This window comes from Epinephelus fuscoguttatus, linkage group LG14, assembly GCF_011397635.1.
Source record: "Epinephelus fuscoguttatus linkage group LG14, E.fuscoguttatus.final_Chr_v1".
Taxonomy (NCBI): domain Eukaryota; kingdom Metazoa; phylum Chordata; class Actinopteri; order Perciformes; family Serranidae; genus Epinephelus; species Epinephelus fuscoguttatus.
In genome coordinates this window covers 6,049,967-6,076,592 of record NC_064765.1, presented here as the reverse complement: position 1 = coordinate 6,076,592, position 26,626 = coordinate 6,049,967, and the positions used below count along the sequence as shown (strand labels likewise).

Below are 26,626 nucleotides of genomic sequence, written 5' to 3'. Positions count from 1 at the left end.
TGAAAGTTATATGAACAGTATGGACAATGGTGAGAAAATAAACGAATGATGATATACAGCGCTGGGAAAGTTTGGTAGTAATTCTCTAAGAACACGTCCAGCCAATTAGCAACCAGTAGCAGCTAAAGTACAGGCTAGTCACCACAAGCACCATGCAAAGGGTTTGGGCACCCTGAGTCATTTGAGCTCTGAGACAACTTACAGGGTCTCACAATAATTAGCGTGAGTGTCGCATTTTATGTTTTGTGCAGTATATTTGGCATTTATTTTAGTAAAACATTCTCTATATTTCAAAAGGAGGACATCACAGTTGACACGTTTGGGGACTATAAGGATGTTATTTTCAAACCAAGTGTCAAAAGTCAAACTTTTCTTTTGGAACAAAACGTCCCAGTTTGTTCCAAATAAAGTCGGCTCCTAATGACGAGCACTAATTATTTCATGAATCATGCACCCACAGGTCTTTGTTTCCTCTTCATTCTGATTGTCAGCTTTCCAAATGAGAACAGTCAACACCACACATGTATAAACACTTGATTTTATTCTCAACAGAATAATCCAACAAAGGGTGAAGAAGCGTTTTCAGTATAATAAATGAAGCACTGGGATAAAAATGACTGTGATCAGGGTGGGCTTTAAAGTGCAGGTACAAACACTGGCTGAGGGCTGACTTACAACAAAAACTCTTCATTAAGTCTACACTGAGGACAGTCTGAGAGGGCTGCACAGAAAATATAACAGTATGATCATACAGAGCTTCCTCACGTCCATTCATTTTATATAGAAACAGCTACAAATAATGTCATAACAGTAATCTTCAGACATTTAAAGCTGGTATTATATTCAACTAAACTGCAGACATATGGAAATTCAATGTAAATGTGGTGCATTTTGGCAGTGTGTGATTGTGATTAAAAACAGGCAAAATAACCAATTAACCAATTATACTGGTCTCAGGTCTGATTTAAATGTTTAGACTTCACCTGAAGGGACGATGCATTTTATTAGTGTTAGATTAACAGTGAAGTAGGACGCCAAAACAACAATGGAGAGAGGAAATTGCTGTAGCCTTAAATTACAGAAGCTATTATGATCATTTGTGTTCCTCACTGTGCAGCCCTCACATGTATCTTCATAACAAACATCTCTATAATGGAAGAACCTAACTGGATACCCTTGTGAATGTACATTAATGCCTCTGAGACGACATCGAGAGTGACCACACAGACGACTTTTTACACAAAAACCTCACAAAACCGTCCTCCGTCTCTGTTTTTAAAAAAAAAAAAAAAAAAAAAAAAAGTCTCAAACCAAACGACAACTTGTGGGTTTAATTCTTAGGTGAGCAGCGTATAAAAATAAACTTTATGTTACAAAGTGAAAGCAGAGGTGCTGGACGTTGGTTTCATTGGGTGTGACGTGGAAAAAAGGCCAAAAAACCCAGCAGTTAACCGATTCTTTGCTCCATTAAACCACTTCTACGTTGTTTCTTCCAGCTTTGAAAAAAAACAGGGAAGACGACGGATGCCAGCAAACTATTGTAAAGCCGATGATACTTGGTAATCGTAGCTAAATACAGCACATAGTGTTCACGACTGAAACTGCATTTATAATATTTAATATAATATTTAATGTTTACAAACCGGAACTGACAAATCCCACTCATTCTGCCTTCAAGGTTGTATTGTCAGTGGTTGTTTTGACAAAAAAAAGTCTAAACAAAATCCACTTTCTATCCATTTCTGGAGGTTTCATCTGCATCTCACCGTCTCGCTCAGCCTGAAAAAGTCGGTAAGAGTTAAGATTTTTGTGTCACAACACTTTGTTTGAAGTTCTTGTAATTTTAAAAGGAAACTTTGGTATTTTTCAGCCTGAACCACATTTTCTCCTTCAGTTCAGTTCGGCACACTATTTTCCGTGGATGGTACCAATGGAACTGTTCAGTACCGTCCCCATGTTTGGTCCCCCCTCTGTTGGGGTACCTAGCACACAGATCTGGTACTAAAAGACTGGTCAGTAGAGGACGGTCACTCTGCTCAGGGCTGAGTTGTGTCTGGTTTTGAGGCTCATGTAACCACTGTTCATACTGTGGAGAGTTTTATTAGTAAACTGTAACTATAAAATGAAAGGATGTTTTGCTGCCTCTCACAGCAGCTGGAGTCTGAGAAAAAAATAATTTCATTCACTGGGCCGACTGCCGGCGACTTTTAAGGTGGAACGTTAACTTATTTAATGTATGAGGTGATGACGCAATCCATCAGCACACCTTAAATTTCAATGTGACAACTTTTACCATCACCCAGCTTTATAGTCTCTCTTGGATGACACACACTTTTAGTAACGAGTGGATCTTCAAATGTTTAAAAATACATATTAATTTTTATAAAAAAGCATCACGGAGAGTCATTCCTGTGGGCTACAGCAACACAAAACCCCTGAGCTTGCCTGAGAAGGACTAAATGCACAAAGCTGCTATTTTTAAATATCCCATGGAGAGAGACTCTCACTGCAGCCTGTTCTATTTTGTTCTGAAAATGTCGGCGTGCAGCCTCGTTCTGTGGACGATAAACCAGGTGCAGACTTCCATCTGTGTCACCGATAATGAGGAAGTGACAACAGCCCCGCCCACATTTAAGAGGATTGTTTACGGTGAAAACGCTAAATGGACCAAGGGTCTAGGTACAATGTCTGAAGGGTTACTGTTGGTTCCAAAGGTACCAGACTGAAAGTGTTTGGTGGAAACGGGGCTTGTGTGACCTATGGACACGTCACCATTTGAAATTGGTGGAGTGTTGAGAGAGAGCGCTGCAGCCAGCAGCAGTAAAACAAACTACAACGTAACTGCTTGGGGCATTTGTTCACTGTTGATGTACATCCACTACAAGTGCTTGATTTTGCCATTGATATGCTCAGATTGTGTCCGGCAACATTATGGAAAGGATCCCAGCAGAGAAATGAAACGTTTTCCTTGATATTGTTTGTCATTGTGTGTAACTAAGTCTCGCTCAAGGAGAAGTCTGGTTCTGAAATCGAGAGCCGACTTGTGGAAAAAACAACGGTGGAAATGTTAGTGAGAGTTGGAGGGAGGAGTGCAGGGAAGAATGTGTTGTGGAAGAGAACAGAAAGTGTAGCTTAGTGTCATCTAAAATATCTATAACTTCATGGCTGAATATTTAGCCCATTTCGACATAGTGGGAAAAGTCTGCAAGATGTCAGAATGAGACTTCTCCCTAAGCGAGATGTGGTTCTTTCTGTAAAGCCTAGTTCACATTACACGATTTTCACTGCGATTGTGACGTTGCAGAGGATCTTGAGAGCCACCTTGGGTCGGAGGTAAGTCGGCAGATAGTCTGCCACGACGAGTCCTCATGTGTGATCAAGCCTATGAGCAAGTTCTCCCCTCGTCTGTGACTGGGACTGGATATCTGGCATGCTAGAAAACTGGACAAGTATGACACGACTGACAAAGAGCATCAGCCAATGAGAGGCGGGATACGTCCCATGTCAGCACACAGGAGGACAGAAGAAATGTGAGGAGGACAAGCCGCAGGGTTGCCAGGTCCGCTTATTAGCTGTGACTTTGGGCTTGTTTCTGAAGTGGAGTTGCTTATTTGGGCTTGCTCTCTAAATGTCGCCTTTCTCCATATATCTGTCGCTTCTTTTGGGCTTGTTTCCATAGTCCTGGTTGCTTGTTTCTCTCCCAAGATCTGGCAACACTGACAAGCCGGCAAGCAACAACAACAATGGCGGCGTCCACAGGATCACAGGGAGCGCATTGTGTTTGGACCCAGGCCCTGGAGGCAGATCTGATTCAACACTGGGAAGAATATCCATGTCTTTACTATGTGTCGTCTCCAAATTTGGTGACGTCACTGCGTTATCTGGGGCTCTGTCGGTGAGGGCTCGGTGGAGAAATCTTGTGGTGTGCACACACAGGTCGTAACGCAGTTGGCGAGACTCCCGCTGACAGAAACACACGTCGCCAGGTAGGAACACTCAAAAGATTACGATAGTCTCTGCGACGCAAAATCAGGGTGAAAATTGTGTAATGTGAACTAGCCTTAAGTTGTCACAACAATTGGAGCCTCTCAGCAACAAAAACAAGCATTTTAAGTCGACGTAAACTGATGTGGCACAACTGTTTGTAGATATCACACTGCAGCTAGTTTCCCCCCTGCGGGTCTCTCAATACTGAAATAATTATAAAAGTTCTCGTCTCCAATATTCACTCAGACACAAGAAGGCTGAAAAACACCAAAGCTCACTTTAAATTCACACTTAAATTCACAAAAAAGCCTCATGCTTAAGCTTAAGTGTATGTTCAAGATTTTAAATGAGTTAAAAATACACATCTTTACCCCACAGTGCTACAAAATCCCTAAAATTTTCATCCAACTGAAAATTTTCAAAACTTTTAGCCGGAGCTTGGAGGAAAATTGGAGATTTGCAGACACTGTCACAACATCAGGGCTTAAACCTTCAAAGGTAATGTCACATGTGTGTCACATGGCAGCAAAAACTTTCATCATGGAAATTAAAACTAAAGTCCACTTAAAGGTCCAGTCTGTATTTTCGTTTTTGACAGAAGCTATGATCTAACTTTGAGCTCAGGGCATGTACAGTATATCTGGCTGCAGAGCGAGGTTACATTTTTTCTTGCACTGGCTAACAGTTTCACCGTCTGAGTCAAAACTACATTTCTCTTTAGAATAGGTCCTTGGAAGTACAACTAACCACGAACTGACAAACTCACCAACTCAACCAGCACTGAACAGCAACTGGCTGACTGAAGGTTTCACATCCTGGACAATAATAACAAAATTTTTTTTTTAAAAAAGGAAAACCTGACAGAGTAGGACAAAAGCAATTACTGTTTACAAGTGTTAGAAAAAAACTATCCTTCCGCTTTAGAAGTGATGCAAGTACATCGAACACACTTTGTGTTAAAGTAGGAATAGTTAACAAAATAGCTCATACAAAACTTTAATCCATGAAACTACATTTAAAGCATTTATTTATGTCTGTGTGTTTATGCTTCACTAGAATCAGTGAATAGTCTGTAGTTTCCTCAGACACATGGGTCTGAAGATTAAAACCTGTAAATAATCGTAGCAGAGAGGAGAGTTATTGACGTGTTAATCTACAGAGAAGAAACAGAAACCTGAACTTTCATTTACTCTGAAACTGTAATGGACGCAGGTGTGTTAAAGGAAAAATCCAACAGATTTTGTTTACATTCTGGATAAATTTGTGATGCTCTTTGCATTTCACCAACTCTTCTGTCCTCTTCTAGCCTCTGCTGGAATCCTACATTTCCCAGAGTGCCTCCACAATGCAAAGCACATCACGTGTAGCTGCTTTTCTGTCTACGTTAAAGGGTTTTACAGGTGGATTTGTCCTTTAATGTGTGCGAGACAAAGCTTTATCTGGAAGATCAAACTGGTTCAAACGTCGAGCACCCATCCTGCTGAAGGTCCCTCGAGCACAGACATACAGTCCCTACTTGGTGCTGTTGAGCTGACCTCTGTAGAAGGAGGGTCAGCTAAATTAAAAAATTAAAAAACCCATCCCTACAGGGATCTGTTAAGTGTCTCATCACTCCTTCAAGGAAATAAAATCCCAATTGACACACACACACGCACACACACAAAGAAGACATTTAACTGCAGCATATAAAATTATTGAAATAACTGTGCCTCTATCTGAAGATTTACTGCATCTCTGACGTTATGAAAAAAGGTTTATGAAAGGTCTAATGTCACATTTCATTGCTGTTATAATGTCAAAGTTCAACTGTAAGTATCAAAGGATCAAAACTCTCAAATCTGAGAAAGTTAACAGGAATTAAAAGCAGAAACTTCCCAAACATCAACGGATTCTACCTCGTGTTGGACAGCTTCTTCTCTTGCTGTCTCAGTTTGTCCCACATTTAGACATTAATGCTGCATGCCCTGATTTATGTATTAAAACAAACAGGATTATAGAACTCTGAGATGTAAAATGCCAAAAAGACGAATAATCAGCCTATCTGTGGTAAACATGACGTACAAAGTACTGGTTATAGAGGTAATAAAGTGTTTTCTTCTCATATAAACATTTCTCGCAGAAATCACCATGATAAGAACTGGTATCAAGAACCGATGAGGAATCAGACGGATAAGCAGAATCAGAACTGGTGTTAATAAAAATCCAAACGATACCAAACCCCGGTGAGACCGGGTACAAAAACACTTGGGTGTGTGCTTCCTGGAGGGTCGGACAGGCTGCCTGCAGGTCACTGGTCCCGAGCTTCATACAGCAACTTGGCCGCCTGTGAGGGAAGACAGAGATTTAAAAGAACATGTTAATGCAGCGCAAGGATACATCACATCAACAGCTACAACTCTGCTATTCAGATTCAGATTCACAACACTTTATTGACCATAGTGAGACCTTACAGCTGCTCTTATACTGTATACACACAGAGAAATGATAAGAAAATGGAAACAGAATAAGAAGTGTGTATAATGCGACAATATATAACACGAGGGCTGATCGGGCGTTTATGTGATTACATATTTGTGCATTGTTGATTCAGCCGATGTATTTTTAAATCATAAAAACAATAAAGACAATGTTAAAAAAATGGAGATTCATTGTATTCGGGGTGGGTGATATGGCCCTTAAATAGTATCATGATATTTCAGGGTATTTTTGCAGTGACAATATTCTTGACAATGACAAAAGTAGTAAAAAAATATTTTATTATTAATTTAAGAACAAAATAAATGATATAGTTTTACAGTTTGCATCAAATATTCAGTAAAAACTAAACAAAAGAAATGTCCCCTGGGATCTATATATATAAATCAACAGGTGATTTATTGATTTTTTACATTCTTAGATCATTATCATCAGTGAGACAAAAATGCAAACTTAAGCCTGAAGGTGGAGCCAGAGCACAGGCCATGTTGTGACCCCTCTACAGTGTGCTTTGCTCTTGATGCTAACTTATTAGTTAATTATTGGCATGCTAACGTGTGCATACAGTACAATTGAGCTATTTAACATTAATGTGCTAACACATAATTACTCTCCAACAGTTTACGGTGTTTAACAGTGACGTCACCAGAGAACAGGTGGTAAATCATCACATTACAGGAGCTGACAGTACAGAACATTTAGCATGATAGACAATTCATCATCAGAACTGTTGCAGATTGATTCTCTGTGGATCAATTAATCAATTAAATCAACTAATAATTTAAACTCTAGTCTTCCTAATGTCGTCTGAGTTGACTTAAAAGGAGAAGTCCGGTATTTAGCACTTTGAGCCTAAGACCAAAAGTTTGACGATTGCTCCTTTTCAGAGAATTTGGCTTTCCCCTGCCTGGCTTAACACTGCTGCCTATGGCCATGTGTGAACCTGTCCTAAAACCACCCTAAACGTTCGTTTTCAAAGCCATGAAACTCAGCAAGTGGTCAGTGGTGTTCGTTGATGTTCTGACAAAAAAAATCTTCATCTCGATTGTGGAACTATGTTTTCAGCTGCCTCACACCCGTGTGTAAACTTCTGCTTGATCGTTCCTTTGACCCTGAAGTGTTACACACTTCAGCCCACTTGATGGCGATAATGCTCCTTTACGTGGGTGTCGCCAACTGGCAGGAAACCATTGCAATGTAAGAAGAAGGTTGGCGTTGCGTTCAAAGGCATCGTACTGCGCAGGTTGTTTACAAGCGAGTAATCCATTGTGCAATTGTTTCAACTTATTACAAAACTTTTTCGTTCGTTCTTGTTCTTCCTTCAGGAGCGCACACAGCACTGTCGAGCCGGCACTTTAGCTGAGCTAAAAGACTACAATGGCTACAACCTTGTCGTAAACAACCCCCCTTCTGTTTGTGGTGGCGGATTACGACCTCTACAGAAAATGAACAGGGTAGACAAAATGTCAAATAAATCACCATGAAAAACACAGTTTGCTTTCACACATGGTCATAGGCAGCAGTGTTAAGCCAGGCAGGGCCAAATTCACAGAAAAGGAACAATCGTCACTATTTTGGTCTTAACCACTCTATTTCATCATAAACAACCCAGAAATGGGGCTCAAAGTGCAAAATACTGGACTTCTCCTTTAATGTGCAAAAAAGAAGCCAACAGTAGACTCAGACATGCATGATACATTAAAACAGGAGACAGTTGTTCCTTTGTCACAGCTCCACATTGTGTATAATGTGATGAGTGTGTATTTACACTCAGCAGGACTGTAAGACTTTAATAGACTGTATTAGATACACGTACACTGTTTGCAGTGCAGAGACATCGTACCTTGTGCATCGCAGCCAACCATAACGAGGCCACCTTCTTGTCGTCTGCTGCCTCCATACGGAGCTGCTGGGCGTCCTGAGAGCCCATTGGCTTGTAGTGGAGCAGCATGCCGCTGGCCCGTGACGTCCCTCCTGCACCCACACACAAACACACACATATCTGTAAGATAACCAGCTTGATGGATTAAACTGAATGAGCCTATTTGTCAAAGAAAATGTATTTTGTGAGTCTTCTGTCTTCATAAATTATCAGGCAGCAAGAAACAAGACTGGAGTCCTCAGCTCAGACTGGATGACATTTTGAAGAAAGTTATCTCGACATTTTAAAGTCTGTCACTTTTCTCCTCAAAGCACTCACCTCACGAACACTTTGGGAAAGAGCTAAGACTTCTTTTAAACACTGTAAAAAAAAATTCTACACAAATAAAGTTTACATCTTTGTCTCACTAAAAACAGCTACAGGTTATTTAATGAATAATAAACAAAAGAAAGGGAAATGTGCAGCAAACAAAGAAACAAACCAAAAATAAAAATGTCAAGATATCCCTTAGTCACAAACTGTGTCCCCATGACAGCAGCCTCAAAACTATCGATAACAAACTCTTTAAATGATTCATGCACAATCACACAGATGTCGCAACAGAAGAGATGTGAGGGGAAGAAACAAAACAAATTTAAAAAAAAAAAGGAAGATAAGAATCAATGAGAGAACACAACAAGAAAACACAGTCACCTTCAAAATAAAATGCAGCACAGCCACCAGAAGAAACTGTTGGCACTGTACGTGTCTGCAGACCACAAATTTGTTACAAACGAACATTTCATGTCAGCGTTTTTAAAATGACCTTGTATATGAGCTAAATGTTTTTTACCAAATTGTTGCTGCTACTCAGTGGCTCTTTGGCCACCAAATGAGGGTGTTTTTAAGCAACTTGCTCCTGTTTTTCCACCGGGGATAGCGCCACCAAGTGCAGTTGTTTATACAAAGTCATATCTTGATACGCGCGATATTTCGTTGACATATTGGCATCATACTGTTACCCACGGCAACAACAAGCACGGCTGAAAGCGAAATTATTACCGTCTCTGCGGTGGTTCCAAAAAAATGAGCAGCTTCAGTAGTGTGGAATAAACTGTGGCGTCCTGAATGTTTCATGAACAGCCCCGGACTTCTCAGACTCTTCTGGTGACTTACTGCTCAGAGGGAACTCATTCAGCGGCTCCTCTGGCAGCAGCACAGCGTCTCTCCCTCTCCTCTCATCATGAGTTGGTGTCGTCAAGTGATTTTGTTGTAAACCTTCGGTAATGTAAACCTACTTGAATAAACTCCATATATGTGACTGTGTGACAGTTGTGGTATCATAACAGCCTGTCACAGGTTACAGTGTGATGATTAGAGGAGAAATGGCAGAGCATAAATGTCCAGGTGGAAAAAACACAACTCCATCATTTAGGATTTTACTAAAAGAAGGAAATCAGCTGTTGATTTATATATATAGATCCCAGGGGACATTTTGTGTATTTGGGAGCTGTTTAAATGTGTAATTAGTGGTAGATTTTATTTAGTTGGAACTATTAATATTGTAACAGAATCTGAATCTCACTCTGAGAAGAAATGAGAGATCATATTTTTTTTTTTAGTATTGGCATGGTCACTACCTGGAGCTCACATAAACAGATCCTGGGTTTGTTGAAGGTGGCAGTGCTGTTTGGGCTGAGAATGCCTGTGAGTTTATCTTCTCTATCTCCTTTAACTTTAGGTTATATTGGAGTTATGCTATGTAGCGTGTGAAATAGAGTATGGTGAATGTGCTAGGAAAGGTAGTATCAGCACTGTCACTACCTGGAGCTCACATGAACGGAGCCTGGGTTTGTTGAAGGTGGCAGTGCTGTTTGGGCTGAGAGAGCCATGTGTAAGTAAGGGAAAGGAGGTTGTTGGGTTGGTGCAGGGAGCAGTGAGACCTGGCATTAGGGGAGTGTCTCTGGGACGCCAGAGATCACTATCTAGCCTCCTGGAGGTGTCGTGGGACCAACTAGACCAAACACTGGTGAAAGGAGGTTCCCACCTGATGACCACAAAGACGTGTTAGTTATCACTGCTCACTGGTCTGTATAGTTAAGCCTTGCCATAATAGCTTATCATAGGGCTTAGGAGGTTATTGATCTGTCAGTTTTTCCAGATGTGACTGTACCAAAACATCTTTTTTCCCCCCTAAACTGAACCATGTTACCCACAGTGTTAAAACGTAAAGAAACCTAGTTTTAACGCATCTACTACATAATAACGTACAGATGTAATGTATCGGTGGTTTGCTGAAACATACAATGCCAACATTTTTTCTGCTGATTGGGTTGAAAATGAAGCACCAAAACAGATTAAAGTAGAAGGTGTAGTCAGGCTCAACATGCTCAAATAATACAATAGCTGCCACCATTTTATGAGAAGTTTGTGTTTAGATGTATGCATTGCTGTGCAACACAAACATGCTGAATGCAAGGGACAGGAATGTCAGATTTTTGGACTCAGAGACATGTTAAAACATAAAAGGAGAACAGTATCTTTGGTTTTGTTTGCAGGCATTGTCATGCACACGGGATGAAAAAAAAAACAGATATGGGAAAAAAAAGGAGGATGGAGTGATGACGATGAGTGACCCAACCAACACCAGAGTGAACCGAAGCTAACCTTCAGAGATATACTGACTGTCCAGCAGACTGGTGTAAGTGTGAATGTCATTCTCTGAGCCCAGAGGAAGAAGAAGAAGAGCCGGGACGCCAGAGTCAAAGCAGCAGAGGAGAAACAGTTTGTTAGTGTTCGTTTAAAACAAAAGTGTTAGTGTTAATCAAGAAATTATTCAGTTGGTTAGTGGGTCCATCTCATGGAAAATAAAACATGGTGGAGACACAAGAATTTCCAGTAATTAACACAACAGAAAGGAAGCAATACACTTTAAATTCTGATTTTAACACGTGATCTTGGGGCGGTCTGTAACAGAGTCTCACCTCCTGGACTCGACCCGTCCGTCAAAATCTGCATGCTGGAGATCCGAGACAGCTCCACCTCAAAGTGACTTTCACCGTCGAGGAACAGATACCTGACGATTGGATAGAAAGTAAAAATAATTAAATAAAAAATAAAAAATAAAAAAATCAACACAACTAATAATACAGTCAATTGCTTTTTCAGTCCACAAGAAACATTTTGCTGCGGCAAAATAATGACTGAGGTGAGATGAACAGACAGGAGACAGATGTTGACAAAGTTTTCCTTTGGGGACATCAATAACAGTTGAAAAAAAGATAATAAATCGCAGCATATTTAAAACCGCAATAATATTGTATTGTGACAATATCTTAAAGAGGATCCTCTGGTGATTCCCACCCATAATATATTTATATATATATATGTTGTAATCATGTGTGGATATGTGGAATTAAAAACAAATAAATTAAAAGCCCACCTGTGGTTGTTGGAGAGGCGACACGTCATGGTTTCAGACTTCTCCGACGTTCCCAAAGTGACGACGAAGGTGCCACCTGGAAACAGAACAACAAGTCCACAAGTGGTAAACAGAAAAAGCAAGTATTTTGGCCATAACAATGGAGCCATATCTTCCACTAAAAAGGCACAGAATTGGAGTTCTTTTGTACAAATTAAAAGACCGACCAGACCCCAAAATTTAAAACTGGCATGATGTTAAACCCTCAAAAATGTTTTGGTATCGACGGAAATCTCCATCTCCAATCCACAGCTGAGTGCCTGGTCAGATGTGTGTTTTAGTGCAAAGAGAAAAAGACAATTAGTTTGATAATTGATTAATTGTTTCACTCATTTATAGAGAATAAAATGTCAAATATTTTCCACTTGCAGCCTCTAAAATGCGTTAATTTTGAGTTGATCTTTGAGTTTTTGCAATATGACGATGCCACTTTGTGCTCTTCTGGAATCTGTGATGAGCATTTTTGCTCTAATTCTGACAGTTTATACTTTAAATTAAATGACGGGTTAAAATAAAAACATACTTGAGAGATTAGTCAATAACCCCAGAAATTGAAAGTTGTGCAACTGTATTGTTCATTGTTGATTCTTTTGTAAAATGGAAAAGGGATTTTTGTAAAACTTTTTTTTTTTTTTTTTTTTAAAAATCGGGGATTCTGATGATTGAGTCTGTGATTAGATTTGAACATTTTGGTCGATGTTAAATATTATTTATTTCACGTCTTTGTTACAGTCTGTTTATTCCGAGGAGCAGCTACAGATGCAGTTCTGAATATCGATGCGTAGTGGAAGCAATAAAATATTTTTTTTACCCAATTAAATACTTTTTAAGTCAATAAAATAATTTTTATGTTATTTAAGTCATTTTTTTAAATTAATATTTTGTGTCAAATTACTGATTTTTTAGTTATCTTCGGTCAAATTGCTGCAAAATCTAACTTTGTAACGGCAGCGTCTGTTTGTGTTGTCTACCCTTTTCATCATTTTTTTGTTTTATTTTTCTCTCTTTTTGCGAACAGGAGTGGTGATTACACCACTTTAAAACCAAATAAATAAATTGGTTTTAAAATGTATTTAGTAAGCAGCAGTGTAATGAGCAGGATAATGTACAGTGAGTGGGTCATAACTGCTAAACGAGTCCCAACAGGGTGATACAGGACCCCAGTGCGAAGCAACAATGACCCGCCTGCTGCACATTACTTACAAGAGCATTAACTCGTCGTTGCTTGGGTTGAAACTAATGGCTGATCAGGCTTTTGAAGAATCAAATAATACTTCTGTCTGTTGAAGTTCTCAGATTCAAACCAACAACCCTGATCTAGCTGTAGTTCAGGAGTCAGCTGACGCTTCTATCTTCATCTTCTGTGACCTTGTGTTTTCTGCTGATCTATTGATAACTCCATCATCAATAAAGCAGGAGGCCCCCCAACATGCTGCAGGCTCTACATCACAGGCATTCAGCCGGCCGTCGTCCTGTAGCTCCGGGCTGCTGATGGATTTTTCATTAAGAGCTGCTGCTGCTGTGTATTTATAGCTACACACTGACCCACACTCAACAACAACACAATGGATTATCAGGGCAGGAGGAGGAGGAGGAAGAGGAAGGGGCACTCTGTTAGATTATTTCAGAGATGATTTTAATAGTATTTCTGCTTCCTGTGCAAAGCAACAGGGGACTGTGGGCGTCACGTGATGTGTGTCAGGTCATAAAGTCATATACTGATAATAAATTAGAGGCAGGTTTCAGTCTGAGACACTGAGCAACATTTCAAACCCGATCTTAGGTTCTTTGAGTTTGCATGACTTACTCAGATGAAACCCAAACTCCAAAATCTGACAAATGACATATGAAACAGTGACTGGAACTTATCCCCAAATTTTAACATTCATATTCTATCTAACTTTTTGGCAGGACTTCTAATTCTCGGTGATGAGTTACCTTTACTTAATCAGAAGTCTTGTGTCGTTTACTTTGCTGTTTGAAATTACGGTGGACCTTTTAATACAATTTGTTCTGTAAAGCAACAGTAACAGAGTTAAATGATTATTGGATTAATGAATTAGTCCATCAAAATTTGAATTTTCAAGCTAAAACTCTGGTTTCAGCTTCTCAAATGAGCAGATTTGATGCTTCTTTTTGTCATATGTCACAGTTAACTGGATATTTTGAGGGATTTAAAAATTTTAAATATGTCATTTTGCACTCTGAGAATTTATTTCTGTCTATTATCAGGTCAAACAATTAAACACGATCTTCCCAGGCATTGCAGATGAGCAAAATACTACTGCTGGCTAAAGCCTAGTTCACATTACACGATTTTCACCGTGATTTTGACGTTGCAGAGGATCTTGAGAGCCACCTTGGGTTGGAGGTGAGCTGGCAGATAGTCTGCCACGACGAGTCCTCATGTGTGAACAAGCCTACGAGCAAGTCGCCCCCTCGTCTGTGACTGGGACTGGATATCTGGCATGCTAGAAAACTGGACAAGTGTGACACGACTGACAAAGAGCGTCAGCCAATGAGAGGCGGGATACGTCCCACGTCAGCACGCAGGAGGACGGAAGAAATGTGAGGAGGACAAGCCGCAGGGTTGCCAGGTCTGCTTATTAGCCGCGACTTTGGCCTTCTTTTTTGTAAAGTCGTTTACAAATATTGGTAGTCATGGGTTGCGTTTTTTTTTGGGCTTGTTCCTAAAGTGAAGTTGCTTATTTGGGCTTGCTCTCTAAATGTCGCCTTTCTCCATATATCTGTTGCTTCTTCTGGGCTTGTTTCCATAGCCCTGGTTGCTTGTTTCTCTCCCAAGATCTGGCAACACTGACAAGCCAGCAAGCAACAACAACAATGGCGGCGTCCACAGGATCACGGGGAGCGCGTTGTGTTTGGACCCAGGCCCTGGAGGCAGGTCTGATTCAACACTGGGAAGAATATCCATGTCTTTACTATGTGTCGTCTCCAAGTTTGGTGACGTCACCGCGTTATCTGGGGCTCTGTCAGCGAGGGCTCGGTGGAGAAATCTTGTGGTGTGCACACACAGGTCGTAACGCAGTTGGCGAGACTACCACTGACAGAAACACACGTCGCCAGGTATGAACACTCAAAAGATTACGATAGTCTCTGCGACGCATTTTGTGGGTTGAAAATCGTGTAATGTGAACTAGCCTTAACTTTACTCACACGTTTAACATTACCGTCACCAACTAGCTGCAGATGCCGACCTGTTTCACGTGATAGTCGTGATGTTTCAACAGGCACCACTTGACTTTAAACTAATTATATGAAAAGCATATTTCTTTCAGTAACATTAGACATGTTTTAGGATTTTTATGAAGATGTTTTTAAAAAAAAATGCTGAAACAATTTATGTTCAAACCATTTCCAAACCTGGAAAACAGTTTTCGGAATTTTATTTCTACAGGAATTTGATGACTGTGGGAACCCTGTTTACCAATAATCCTGAGCATTCTTTACCACTGATGTTTTGTGGATGTGCACATAACTAATTTCACTCCTAATATGATTCTTGACAGGGTGAGAAACAGCATTTACACCAAACGTAAAGGGAAGGATTTAGAAAAGTGGAACTTCACTCTATAAACCACTTTAGAAACTTAAAGTGTTGCATGATAAAAAAATAAAATGGTCTAGGTTAAACTTCTCACCTCCCAGAAGCACTTTGAGCTGCTTTTCGTAGAACTCCATCTCCTTCTGGGAGGCCAGGCTGCACTCTGCGCACTGCCGCACCGGATCCACAAAACACATGCGGGGCAGCGCCACCTTCTTACTGCAGCATTTATCGCAGAAACACCGGCCGCACCGCCGACAGTGATGCTGCAGGGAAGAATCAGTTGCAGTCACATTTACTGACAATTTGTTGGTTTTCTTAATCTTGTTCATATTGTGTATGCAACATTAAAGGAATAGTTTACCCCAAAAATGAAACACACATATTTTCCCACTTGCCTGTAGTGCTCTTTATCAGCCTAGATGGTTTTGGTGTGAGTTGCGGAGTGTTGGAGATATCGGCCGTAGAGATGTCTGCATTCTCTCCAATATAATGGAACTAGATGGCACTCGGCTTGTGGTGTGTATATGTATATTTTTGATTTGGGGGTGAACTGTCTCTTTAAATACAAAACGAAACCATAAAGTATTATATGATGATATTCAGTGATTAAAGTAGTGTGTATGTGGCATTTTAAAAGAAGCACTTGTTCTGCCTTGCAAGATATCATTTTATTAATTTCACCAATCACTGCATGAACCTGTGCTCATTTCTGCATCAACACACTTATCCTCATGAGGCCACTAAACGTTCAATCAGACACTTTTTGACCATATAAATTTGTCGTATATTCACACGTATAATCAAGACGTTATAGGGAAAGAAAATGCTGTACATACAATAATAACAACCCCTGTGGTTTCTGTTGGAGTCTGACTGATGCAAAGACAGGAAGTCTGTCAGCAGAAACTGCAGTGTATTAAGTTTTTGTTCCAGTTCAGGCCAGAAAGTAACGATTTGACCAGAAGTCTCCGAAGCTGGTGAATAAAATCTGAATCACCGACACTCACCAGATATACTGAGATCATCTGGTGCGACAGCCAAGTAGAAAATGATGAGTACAGCGTTTTTAAAGGGACAGGAAATTAAACACTTCAGCTGTTTGTCCAAAACAATGAGCTTCATAAGGAACACTCATCTTCTCTACATTTAGTGGATTTACAAACTAGATCAAACACAGAAAAACACTAAAACTGTTGTGCTTAACCCTCAAGAAGGCCGAGAGCTGAGTGATATGAAACCCATCTGTCATTTAGACTTCATATTTTAACTTAAGTTTAAAGGTACAGTGTAGGATTTATGGAGATTTAGTGGCATTTAGCAGAGAGGACTGCAGATTGTCACCAGCTGAAACTTCTCCTGGTTAGAATTCCTTCAGTGTTCATTGTTCAGGAGGTTTTTAACATGATCCATAAATGCAGCTGGGCGATAAAACAATCTCATAACAGGATCGCAATATAATATGTGTCGATGACGATGATATACTATAGTCATTTTTATTCTGTATGGATGGACCTAGATGGATCCAAACAGCGTGTCATGCAGCAGGAGTTAACAGACGTGTCATTGTACGCCTCCATTTTTTTACTGCAAAGTTTGTGCTGAGGTGAGGAGGAACTGAAAGTAGCGTGGACATAATGGAAACAGGATAAATGAGTGGAAGTAAGGAGCAAAGCGGCAGAAGAAGAGCTGGCGTTATCCTTAAAAAAAAAAAGGGCGAAACTGTGGATAAAAAAGGTCACACAACGTCAATAATTCGGAAGTAGTTTGGCTACATGAAAGGCGACGACGCACGGACAGAGACGGTATGCAAAATATATCGTTGATTGGTGCCGACCAGGACGGGAAACACAACAAAACCAAGATGGCAACCCAGCGACTACACTGAGAGCATGGAAATCTGGGCCAAAACTGCAGGAAGTTCGCCAACAAGTGTTGCTCAGTGGCCGGACACTAGCGGGGCTGCACCCAAACAGCGATCAATAGTGTCCTCTTTTACCGTCGTAACCCTGAATGGGAAGCGATCTAAGAGGAGCAGAGCTATAACAGACACAGCTGCATACTGTCTAGCTGCAGATGATGCCCATGAGCACCGTGGAGAAAGACGGGTTAAAGAAAACTGCTCTGTCTCAGCTTTACGACGAGTGCCGTGGGAAGCTGGAAAATCATTTGTCAGACATCATCAGGATACTTTTTAAACTCACAGATTAATTAAATTTCATATCCAGGGTTTTCCCTGTTTTTTGGCAAAGGCCTGTGGCGGGGGGCATCTTGACAGCTGTACTTGTAGATACGGTCCCCCCCTCTATTAAATATGAAAGGAGGCCCCCACATGCTTGAGCTTTACACTGTTGACTTGTTTAATCAGAACAGACATGTCCTGTGATTTTCAGCCTTCTATGATTATATTTACCCTTTACAGCAGGCACATCTTGACAGCTGAGAATATTACTGTCAGGTATTGTCCCCCCTCTATGAAATATGAAAGGAGGCTGAAAATCACAGGACATGTCTGTTCTGATGATACAAGTCAGCGGTCCTGAAATGTGTGTTTCTCCTCTATAATACACATTCTACATCTCGGAGGCCACGTCTTTCCACATATGGGCTTCCTTCGCCTTTCAAACGGGGCAGAGCTCCGTGGGCAACAGTAGGAGAGACACAGCCCGAGGGGGAACCGGGATCTGACACAACAACGGAGGGAGAAGCAGGTCTGTGGAGCTGTGCGCCGGACGGAAAAACAAGCGCGTCGCACCGGATGTGCGCCGCTACAGTGTCGCTTTGGGTTGTGAGCATGCATGACGTGCATCTACATTGAAAGTAATGGGTTTGTGCATGCAAAAGACTCTACATCTGAACGCCCCCCATGCACACACACACGGCCTACCTTTGTATATATATTGTGATAAATATCGATATCGATCAATACAGGAAAAAAAATAAGGCAGTTTTTACGTTCTGATGCAGTTTGGTGTGTCAGAGATGGCTATTAGCCTAGCACCTGCTAATGTGTGCTCACCTTTCTCTCTCATAAGCTTAGATTCAGATGAACAAGATGAACATCTATCTGTCCGTCATCATCTCTTCCTCTCCAAAACAAACGGACCCGCTGATTTAAACCAGTAAAAACACTGAATAAAGCAGTTTCATGGTAAAAAAACAAACAAACAGTGTTTCTCTGATGCTGCTAGTTGCCGAGGGGCTGCTAATGACAGTGGTTGACGTGAAAACACACGTGTCTCTATCTAGACGAAGTGTTTCGTTTGTCCGTTCAGGGCTACTGTAGAAACATGGCGGTGCAACATGACAATCTCCATAGACGAGGACCTGCTCCCTATGTAGATATAAACAGCTCGTTCTAAGGTGACAAAAACACAACAATTCTTATTTTACTTACAGTAATGAAGGTGGTTGAGTTTTCAAAGTACCAGCTACTGTGAAGAAATGATTTCCTGAGCTAATTTTACCATAAAGAGGAAGAATTTTCTACCAGCTGTGCAAAGAAACTGGGACAGGACAGAGCAGCGCAACAGATCGACAGTGTTATTATGTCAGCAGTCACTGGAAAGAAATGTCACCACAGAGGCCTCAGTGTGTCTCTGTGCCAAAGTAAATGAACAGAAGCCAGGCATGGAAATAAATCAGGTTTCATAACACAGACAAAAACGAAGGCCTCAAACTTTCTATTCTTCGTGCACGTGTGTCCCTCGTGTGTGTTTTTTTCCTCCAGTCAGATAAAGCTGAGATTTGTTGTTGTGATTGTGTTTGCAGGAACAAGACAAACCTTTCTCCTGATGAAGTCAAACTTGGTGTCACACTGCATACATCTCGGGCACTGGAGGACGGGAGAGAAGACAAACAGGATGTTACACAACGTGCAGAGCTCAAGTTCAGCAGCAGGTTATAAAAAAAGGTTTGAAGCAGAGTTTCCAATCACATGTTCTTAATGCTTTCCTGACATTAAGTCACCAATGGGACAAAAAGTGTTCGTGTCAGATAAATATGTCTTTAAATAACCAAAAAACCCAAAGGTATTTAATTTACTATCACAGAAGACCAAAAATAACAACAAAAATTCACATTTAACAAGTCAAAACCAGTTCATTCTGGCACTTTTCTTTACTAAATTTAAAATAAAAAAAGGATAGGTAGGATTATGGTAGGATTGATCCATTAAATCCATTAAACAGACACAAACCTTCACTTTTAGATCACAAATACAAGGAGGTATAATGCATAAGAACGTTCTCTACAGCCTCTTTAGTCGTGTTTTACGCTACAAATAAAGTAAATTCAGGAGTTTTACTGAAATCCAAGTGTTCTTCCACGTTGGTATAGCTATTTTTACTTCTGTGAAGGACATAAATACTACTAACATGGAATATTAATAATTATACATCACTGGGGACTAAAAAAACTGACATTTGAAAAGACAAGACTGTTTATTTTTGCCACTTTTCTTCAAAAATGATTTAAATTCATGTCACAATAGCTTCAGAATAAATTTCTGCAGCTTCACAAATCAATTACTCTATTCAATCAATTACTTTTTGCAAGGAAAAAGAAATTTACAGTCCTTTTTAGGCAAATCTGAGACTGTTTTTAATTAAGTAATGTAGTGAATGCAGAAATTTTACTTGTGTTTAAGTGTTTTTCCATGTTGGTACTGATACTTTTACTTCTGTCAGGGCTCAACAATAAGATTGCCCGATTGCCCGGGGCAAGTAAAACTCACGGTCGGGCATGTAAACTAACAACTCACTTGCCCGATCGGGCAAGTTGCTAAAAATAGTAAAAGTTAATAACTAATTGATAAAATAAATGTATTTTAAAACATGCTCTTCTGCTCTGATGCAGCGGTCTCTGTGCCTGAAGTCACAGGCACAGCTGTGTAACAATGTCCTGCCCACAGCACCCACTGATATTATTTTGCGTGACGGACGCTTCATATAATAACATAACAATATACTATTTATGGTGTTATGTCATAGTGTCATTTCTGTCTCTACATGGTCACATGTTAACAATTCTCCTCTGCTCTCTGTATCGCGCACGGCGGAGTTCCGCCACACACACAGGTGAGCACGCTAGAGCGGCTCGGGCCGCATTTTCCTGACCAAACCTGACCCTGAGCCCGGTGCAGTTTGTCAGCTGACAAAGTTATTGAAATGGACAGTGTGTAAATAACCAACGGACTGCTGTTACGCACAGACACGCTGCTCGCACAGCAGCTCAGCACGGCACTCATGCTGAGCTTGTGTTGCGTTCAGGTGTTGTCACGTAAATAACAACTTCCAGCACTTAAATAGGTCATAGCACAAAACAGCAGCATGTCAAGTGACTTTTTACTTTTATTATATTCAATAAAACTGTATGTTCCTAAATCTTGAGACACCTCATATGTAAGCTAGACAGACATTTCACCTGCTCATTACTGTGCACACATGTACTGCGTGTACTTAGTCCTAAAGAGCCCTTCTGGTGCCAGTAGATACATAGAAACATCCCAGCAGGCTGTGCTTTGCAAGCATACAAAAAAGTTTCACGCATGTGAAAATTATTTTTCATGCGTGTGCTCCACCTCCGCTGCTACAACTCCATCCTAGGGGAAACACTGCTGTGTGCGTTTTGTGCAACAGGTGGATGTGGTAGTCTACTGGTAGAGTAGAGAGAGAGCTAAGTAGCATTGAAGTAGAGTAGAGCAGGGCAGAGAGATGGAAGCAAAATATATTAAACCCAGTGTTAATACAGCAGAACTGGAGAGAGGGGTGAAAAATAAATAGAGGTGGGCATGGCTCAAGTAGGGCGCAAAATTATAGACGGAGAATGATTGACAAATTTTTCACTTTAAGACCTGACACTGTCATATTTGTGTTGGAATTAAGCTACAATATATGACATATGTTGTTTTAATTAATTAAATACAGTGTGAATAAAGATTACATAACATAAAAATAACTGCAGTCTTTGTTATTTGATAGCCGCTTAAATTAAACAATTTTTATAGGGCAAGTAAAAACTGACTTCGGGCAAGTAGATCTCTGACCAACTTGCCCGACCGGGCAAGTGAAAAAAAACCTTAGCGTTGAACCCTGTCTGTAAAGGACTTAAATGCTTCTTCTAGCACTGTTCTGACCTCTTACATGTCACAGGCGACTAAAAAAACATTAAATATTTAGATTTGAAAAGTTAAAACCATAATTTGTGGCACTTTTGCTTACAAAATTGTTTAAATTCACTATCAGAGTAGTTATATATTAATTTACATGTTTTTTTTATTCATTTGTTCCCCTTTCGCTATAATTTTTTAAAAATATTTTGAGTTCTTTGTTACTTCACCTCTACAGGTTTTTAATGTATATTTTGATTTGTTATTCACATGCTGCTGAAAGCTAAATCCCCCATGCAGGAAACAAAAGAACTGAACTCAAACATATACAGCTCCTCAGTCTTGGATCTGGGCCAGGTGCACAAAACACCTTAAGATTGTCCTTAAAGTCAAAATTAAGGTTTCTTTGGGGGAAAAAAATCAGCTGCACAAAACATCCTTAAATCTTCTCCTTCGGGTTTCCTTAAAATGCTTACTTAACAATTTAAGTTTTTATCATTATTATTATGAATCTTTTACTTAAAGGATTACTTAAAGTTCTTTTTTCACTTAAATGTATTTTTCACTTCACTTTTTTCCCCACTTAAAAACAATTTTATCTATTGATTAAAAGAATTTCTTCAAGTTTGTTAAACCGTCAGACCTTAGTAACCAAGTAAGGACACAAACAAAGGTACCGCTGACTCCATCTTAACTGCAACATGGCAGAGGAGTTTACAGAGGATAATGAAAAACAATAAGGCTTTCAGAGAAGAGAGTTCTGTGACTGGGAGAACACACAGATGGACACACTTAATGACGAACACATGATTTCCTGCAATAAATTTCACCAAGTTGATTTATGATTGAGGATTGCTCAACTTTCCAAAGCTGCAGTCCCTTTACAACTAATAATTGCTCTGTGGGTTTTATGCAACGGGATCTTTCCAGTCAGTTATTGACGAGGTATTTCAAGTAAGCCTTTAGTGTCATACTTAAGGAACAAACTTAAGGTGTTTTGTGCAACCAGCCCCTAAACTTTAGAGATTTATACCGTAGGAAAAGTACTTTACAGCCTTTTTTTGGGGCAATTCTGAGTGTTTTGCTCAAATAATATTCTAAATCCAACACTTTTACTTGCAACAAAGTGTTTCTGCATTTATATACTGCTGCTCCTGCTTCAGTAAAGGACTTAAATGTTTATTCTAACACATTAAACCTCATTAAACCCATGCATGTTCCTCTTGACCACTGCTCACAGATTAATCTTGTGCACAGAGAGCAGCAGCAGAGAAATGATTAACTCTGCTGGCTGTATTTCAGTGTCAGTCTGGTCAAAGTGCCTCTGTTGGACACAGACAGCTCTGTGTGCCTCCTCCTGTAGTTTTACAGCACCGTGACACAAACAGACAGACAGCTACTGACTGCGGAGCTAACACAGCTGCTAGCTGCAACATGGAAGGCTACGTGCGGACGTGGCTGTTAGCTAACAGACACAACTACCGATGTTCTCTCACTTTAACTAACTCTAGTGAAGATATGGCATCATGACAGAGTCGGGCGGCTAGTTTAAACAGTTAACTAGCTGGTTATCTGACAGGCTAAGCGTGTTAGCTGCCCAGCTGGTCGTGAAACGCCCAGTCCCGGGGCCAACTGCGATGTCCAGCTGCGTTCAGTTAGCCGCAGCTAGCATGGAGGGGACCGGATGTTTGGAGGCTTTACAAAATAAAAGCGCTTGACTCGCAACACCTTGATAAGCAGCCCCACTATTTTTTGTTGTTGTTGTGTTGTTTGTGTTTGTACAATATGTATGTTTTGCTTCTACATTTTTTTGTCTCTTGTCCATGCACCAAAACACCAAAGCAGATTCCCCATATGTGAAAACCTTCATGGCAATAAACCAGATTATTGTTCAACATTTCAGAGGTGTTTAATGTACTTTTACTCCACTACACTGGTTTAAGTTTTAGTTATTGATTCGATTATTGATTTAAAATGTTATCAGCTAATAAATGATGTATAAAATTAATAACATAATTAAAATTCAGTAATGCACAATATTGGATTTTTGGCTGTTACGTAACAACTCCTTTCCCCCACCTAATTTTAGTGATCATCAACTCTCTTCTGTAGTGGAATTAACATCATATTAAGCAGCATACTCTTATTGTTATGGTCCACCAGCGAATGGAGACATGAAATACAATACTTTTTAGTGTGTGCGCAATATAAATTAATTGTGCAAAAATTTAAAAAAAGCATGTTAGCTGATTAATAGCTCATTTTAAAGCCGATATCTGCCAATACCGTATTATTGTGCATCCCTATTAAAATTAGCTCCGCTTTCTTTTCCAGTTGCATCATTAACAAATACATTTATGCACCAATAACTATAATCCACTATTATAATGTAGATTATTCTGAATAGGGCCATTCTGCACAATAAGTACTTTTACTTTTGATACTCTAAGTGGCCTATATTCAGTTAGATGCTAATACTTTTGTACTTTTACTTCAGTTAAGCTTTGAGAGCTGATGCTACTTTTACTTTTTCACCACAACTTAGTACATTGACTCAAGTACTGTACTTAAGCATAACTATGAGGTACAATCTGCCACTTTATATCCTACTGTGCAACATGTCAGAGACAATCACTGTACGTTTTACCCTACTACAGATTTATTTTAGTTATTTTGCATATTCATATTGTCATCATTATAATTATTATTATCATAAATCAAGTAAAACAGACCACTGAGGCCAACTTCATGATATGGGGTGAACAATAAGTGGAAGCATAAAGTAGCAGAAAGCAGAAAATACTCGAGGAAGGCACCCAAAAATTGTACTTAAGTACAGTACTTAATGGGGTACTATGCCCCAAAATTTGAAACATGTTATTCCTATGGTCTAAGAGTCTAAAAATACTAGTAAAAGTGAACAACTCTTTTTTCAAATTCACAAGCCAGAGTGCTAAAATTCTAATTTGTGATGTCATTCTTCCAGCTGAAAACACCCAGTGCGCGGCAGGATACGCCCAGCTGGGAGCATTTCAGAGAGAATTTTTTTTCTGGTTGCTATGATATGGAATATCCGCAGATGTAAACATGCTGACACAAGGCAGAGTACTCGCTTTGGATGAGGAGAAAGGTGACGCATGTAGGGAGAGAGGACGGACCCGCTGGTCTGTGTGGTTTCATGAGAGGAAACATAATATATACGCAGTGTGTTAACAGATTTCTCCTCCAGTGCTATCATTGTCCAGCACTTGTACATATCAGTTGTGATGGTTTGTCTTGACTGTGACTGAATGGCTGAGGTAACAGTGACGAGCGTGGCATTCATACCCAAAGATGAACATTTTTCGACTCTCAACACTCCAAAATTCCCCCATTTATTGCCTGTGTGGCAGCTCCAGACTTTAACCCAATGACATCATAAGTTTGAGACTCTGGTTTCTGGCTCTGAGAGAGAGCAGCTCATGTTCACAAATATTGACTTATCTTTCCAAGGCCGAGGAAATAACATATTGGAAGTCTTAATTTAGGTCGTGCTCCCCTTTAATGTAAAGCTGTGCAAGCAGGACTGTTATTACAAACTGAATATTTTTTCACTTCAGTTTTGCTACTTTTAGTTTTTGACTACTACTGTATACATTTAGTCAAGTGCTGCACTTTAGTACTGTTATGAGGTACATGTACTTTACCTGCGTGATACCATTTTGTCCTGTTTATGCTGCTTTTCTACAACATTTCAGAGGCAAATAGTTTTCATGTTGATCCTCTACATAGATTTTAGTTCCAGTTACTTTGCATATACAGACAATACACTTTAACCTGCTTTGATATTTTAACAATCTCTCTTTTTATTTGATTTAAATGTCTTTAAATTTGAACTGAATCGTGTGAATTGTTGAGCCTGAGTCACTGTTGGGACAGACAATAAAGTGCATCTATCTATCTCTCAATATTTCTATAATCAACTCATAAATAATGATGTGTTGTTAAATCAAGCCACCCAGGCCACTGAGCATGAGCTGATCATGATTAAAAACGACATTAGTTGCCTCTAAGTAAACTGGAGTAGAAGTATAAAGTAGCAGAAGATGAAAATAATAAAGTACTCAAGACTAAGCAGAAATCCAGCAGCCTACATGAGTAACTGTCTTTAATTATATTTCTTTTTATTGCTAAAAAAAACAACTTAAGTTTAGTCTTAGGTGCATTTATAATAATATAAAATAAACAATTAACGTTTATAATGTGACTTATTGTGCTGCCAATGCTGCTGAGCTCGCAAACACCGCCTTTATTTTGAAAATCCCGACCGGAACTGCCGTGTTAAACTCCTAGCTAGCTTCACGCTGTCAAACAAATCCTCCCCGCCTCGTCTCACCTCTTTATCCGGGACCCACTGCGGCTCGTCCAGGGAGAAGGGGCTGTTAAAGGCGCCATTTTCAGGCACCATGCGAAGGCCGCTGGGGCTCCGGACGAGTTTCTTTCCGTCAGGCACCGCGGACATGTTTCTGTTAGCGGCTGTTTCTCCTCTCAGTGCAGCACAGACCCCCTCTGCCACCAACTCCCGTAGGGACACGCCCTCTGTCGATGATTGACAGGGTCTTTAACCAATCAGAGAGCTCCTCCCGGGACACGCCCTCATAGAATGATTGAGAGGTTCGACGAATCAGAGCAGAGAGTTGATGTCACGTGGTGAGTCGGGCTCAGTGGAGTGTTTTGGTTTTTACAACTGCTGCAGGAGGGAGGACATTAAAGCACACACTAGGAGTTTATTAAACAGTCTCAGTTTAATACTGATGCGTCTATATGATCTATGTCAGCAAACAATAATAATAATAATAATAATATAATATAATAATAATAATAATTAATAAAAACTTTAGGGGAAATAGGGAAAATAACAGCATGTACACATTATATATCCCACATACATATAAATAATATTACAACATTATCTATTATCGAGTTAAGTGGACGTCATACATTACGTATCCACTATACATTTTTTTAGGTGAGATAAATAGACAGTGGCGCCTCTAATGGATAGTATTTTTATTTTGGCTAATTAGCCCGAATGCTAGTGGTAGTGCTAATTATGGGTACATGATTTGTATGTTTTTATATGTGTGTTTTCTTATTTATGATGGCAGCTTT

At 39.9% G+C, this 26,626-nt stretch overlaps 1 protein-coding gene across 2 annotated transcripts; it reads right to left on the bottom strand.

The window, feature by feature from the left end:
- Positions 1-1,272: 1,272 nt before the first annotated feature.
- Positions 1,273-26,053, bottom strand: zfyve21 (zinc finger, FYVE domain containing 21). Of its 2 annotated transcripts, XM_049596766.1 has the most exons (8): positions 25,851-26,053; positions 19,151-19,201; positions 15,464-15,632; positions 11,766-11,841; positions 11,308-11,399; positions 10,991-11,044; positions 8,306-8,436; positions 1,273-6,310 (listed from the first exon to the last, which is right to left on the bottom strand). In XM_049596766.1, exons 1-8 carry the CDS (start codon positions 25,974-25,976, stop codon positions 6,275-6,277), a joined length of 735 nt encoding a protein of 244 aa, XP_049452723.1. In that variant the 5' UTR covers positions 25,977-26,053; the 3' UTR covers positions 1,273-6,274. The 2 variants fall into 2 exon arrangements, with proteins under 2 accessions (XP_049452723.1, XP_049452724.1); XM_049596767.1 differs by lacking the exon at positions 10,991-11,044.
- Between the last annotated feature and the right edge of the window lie 573 nt (positions 26,054-26,626).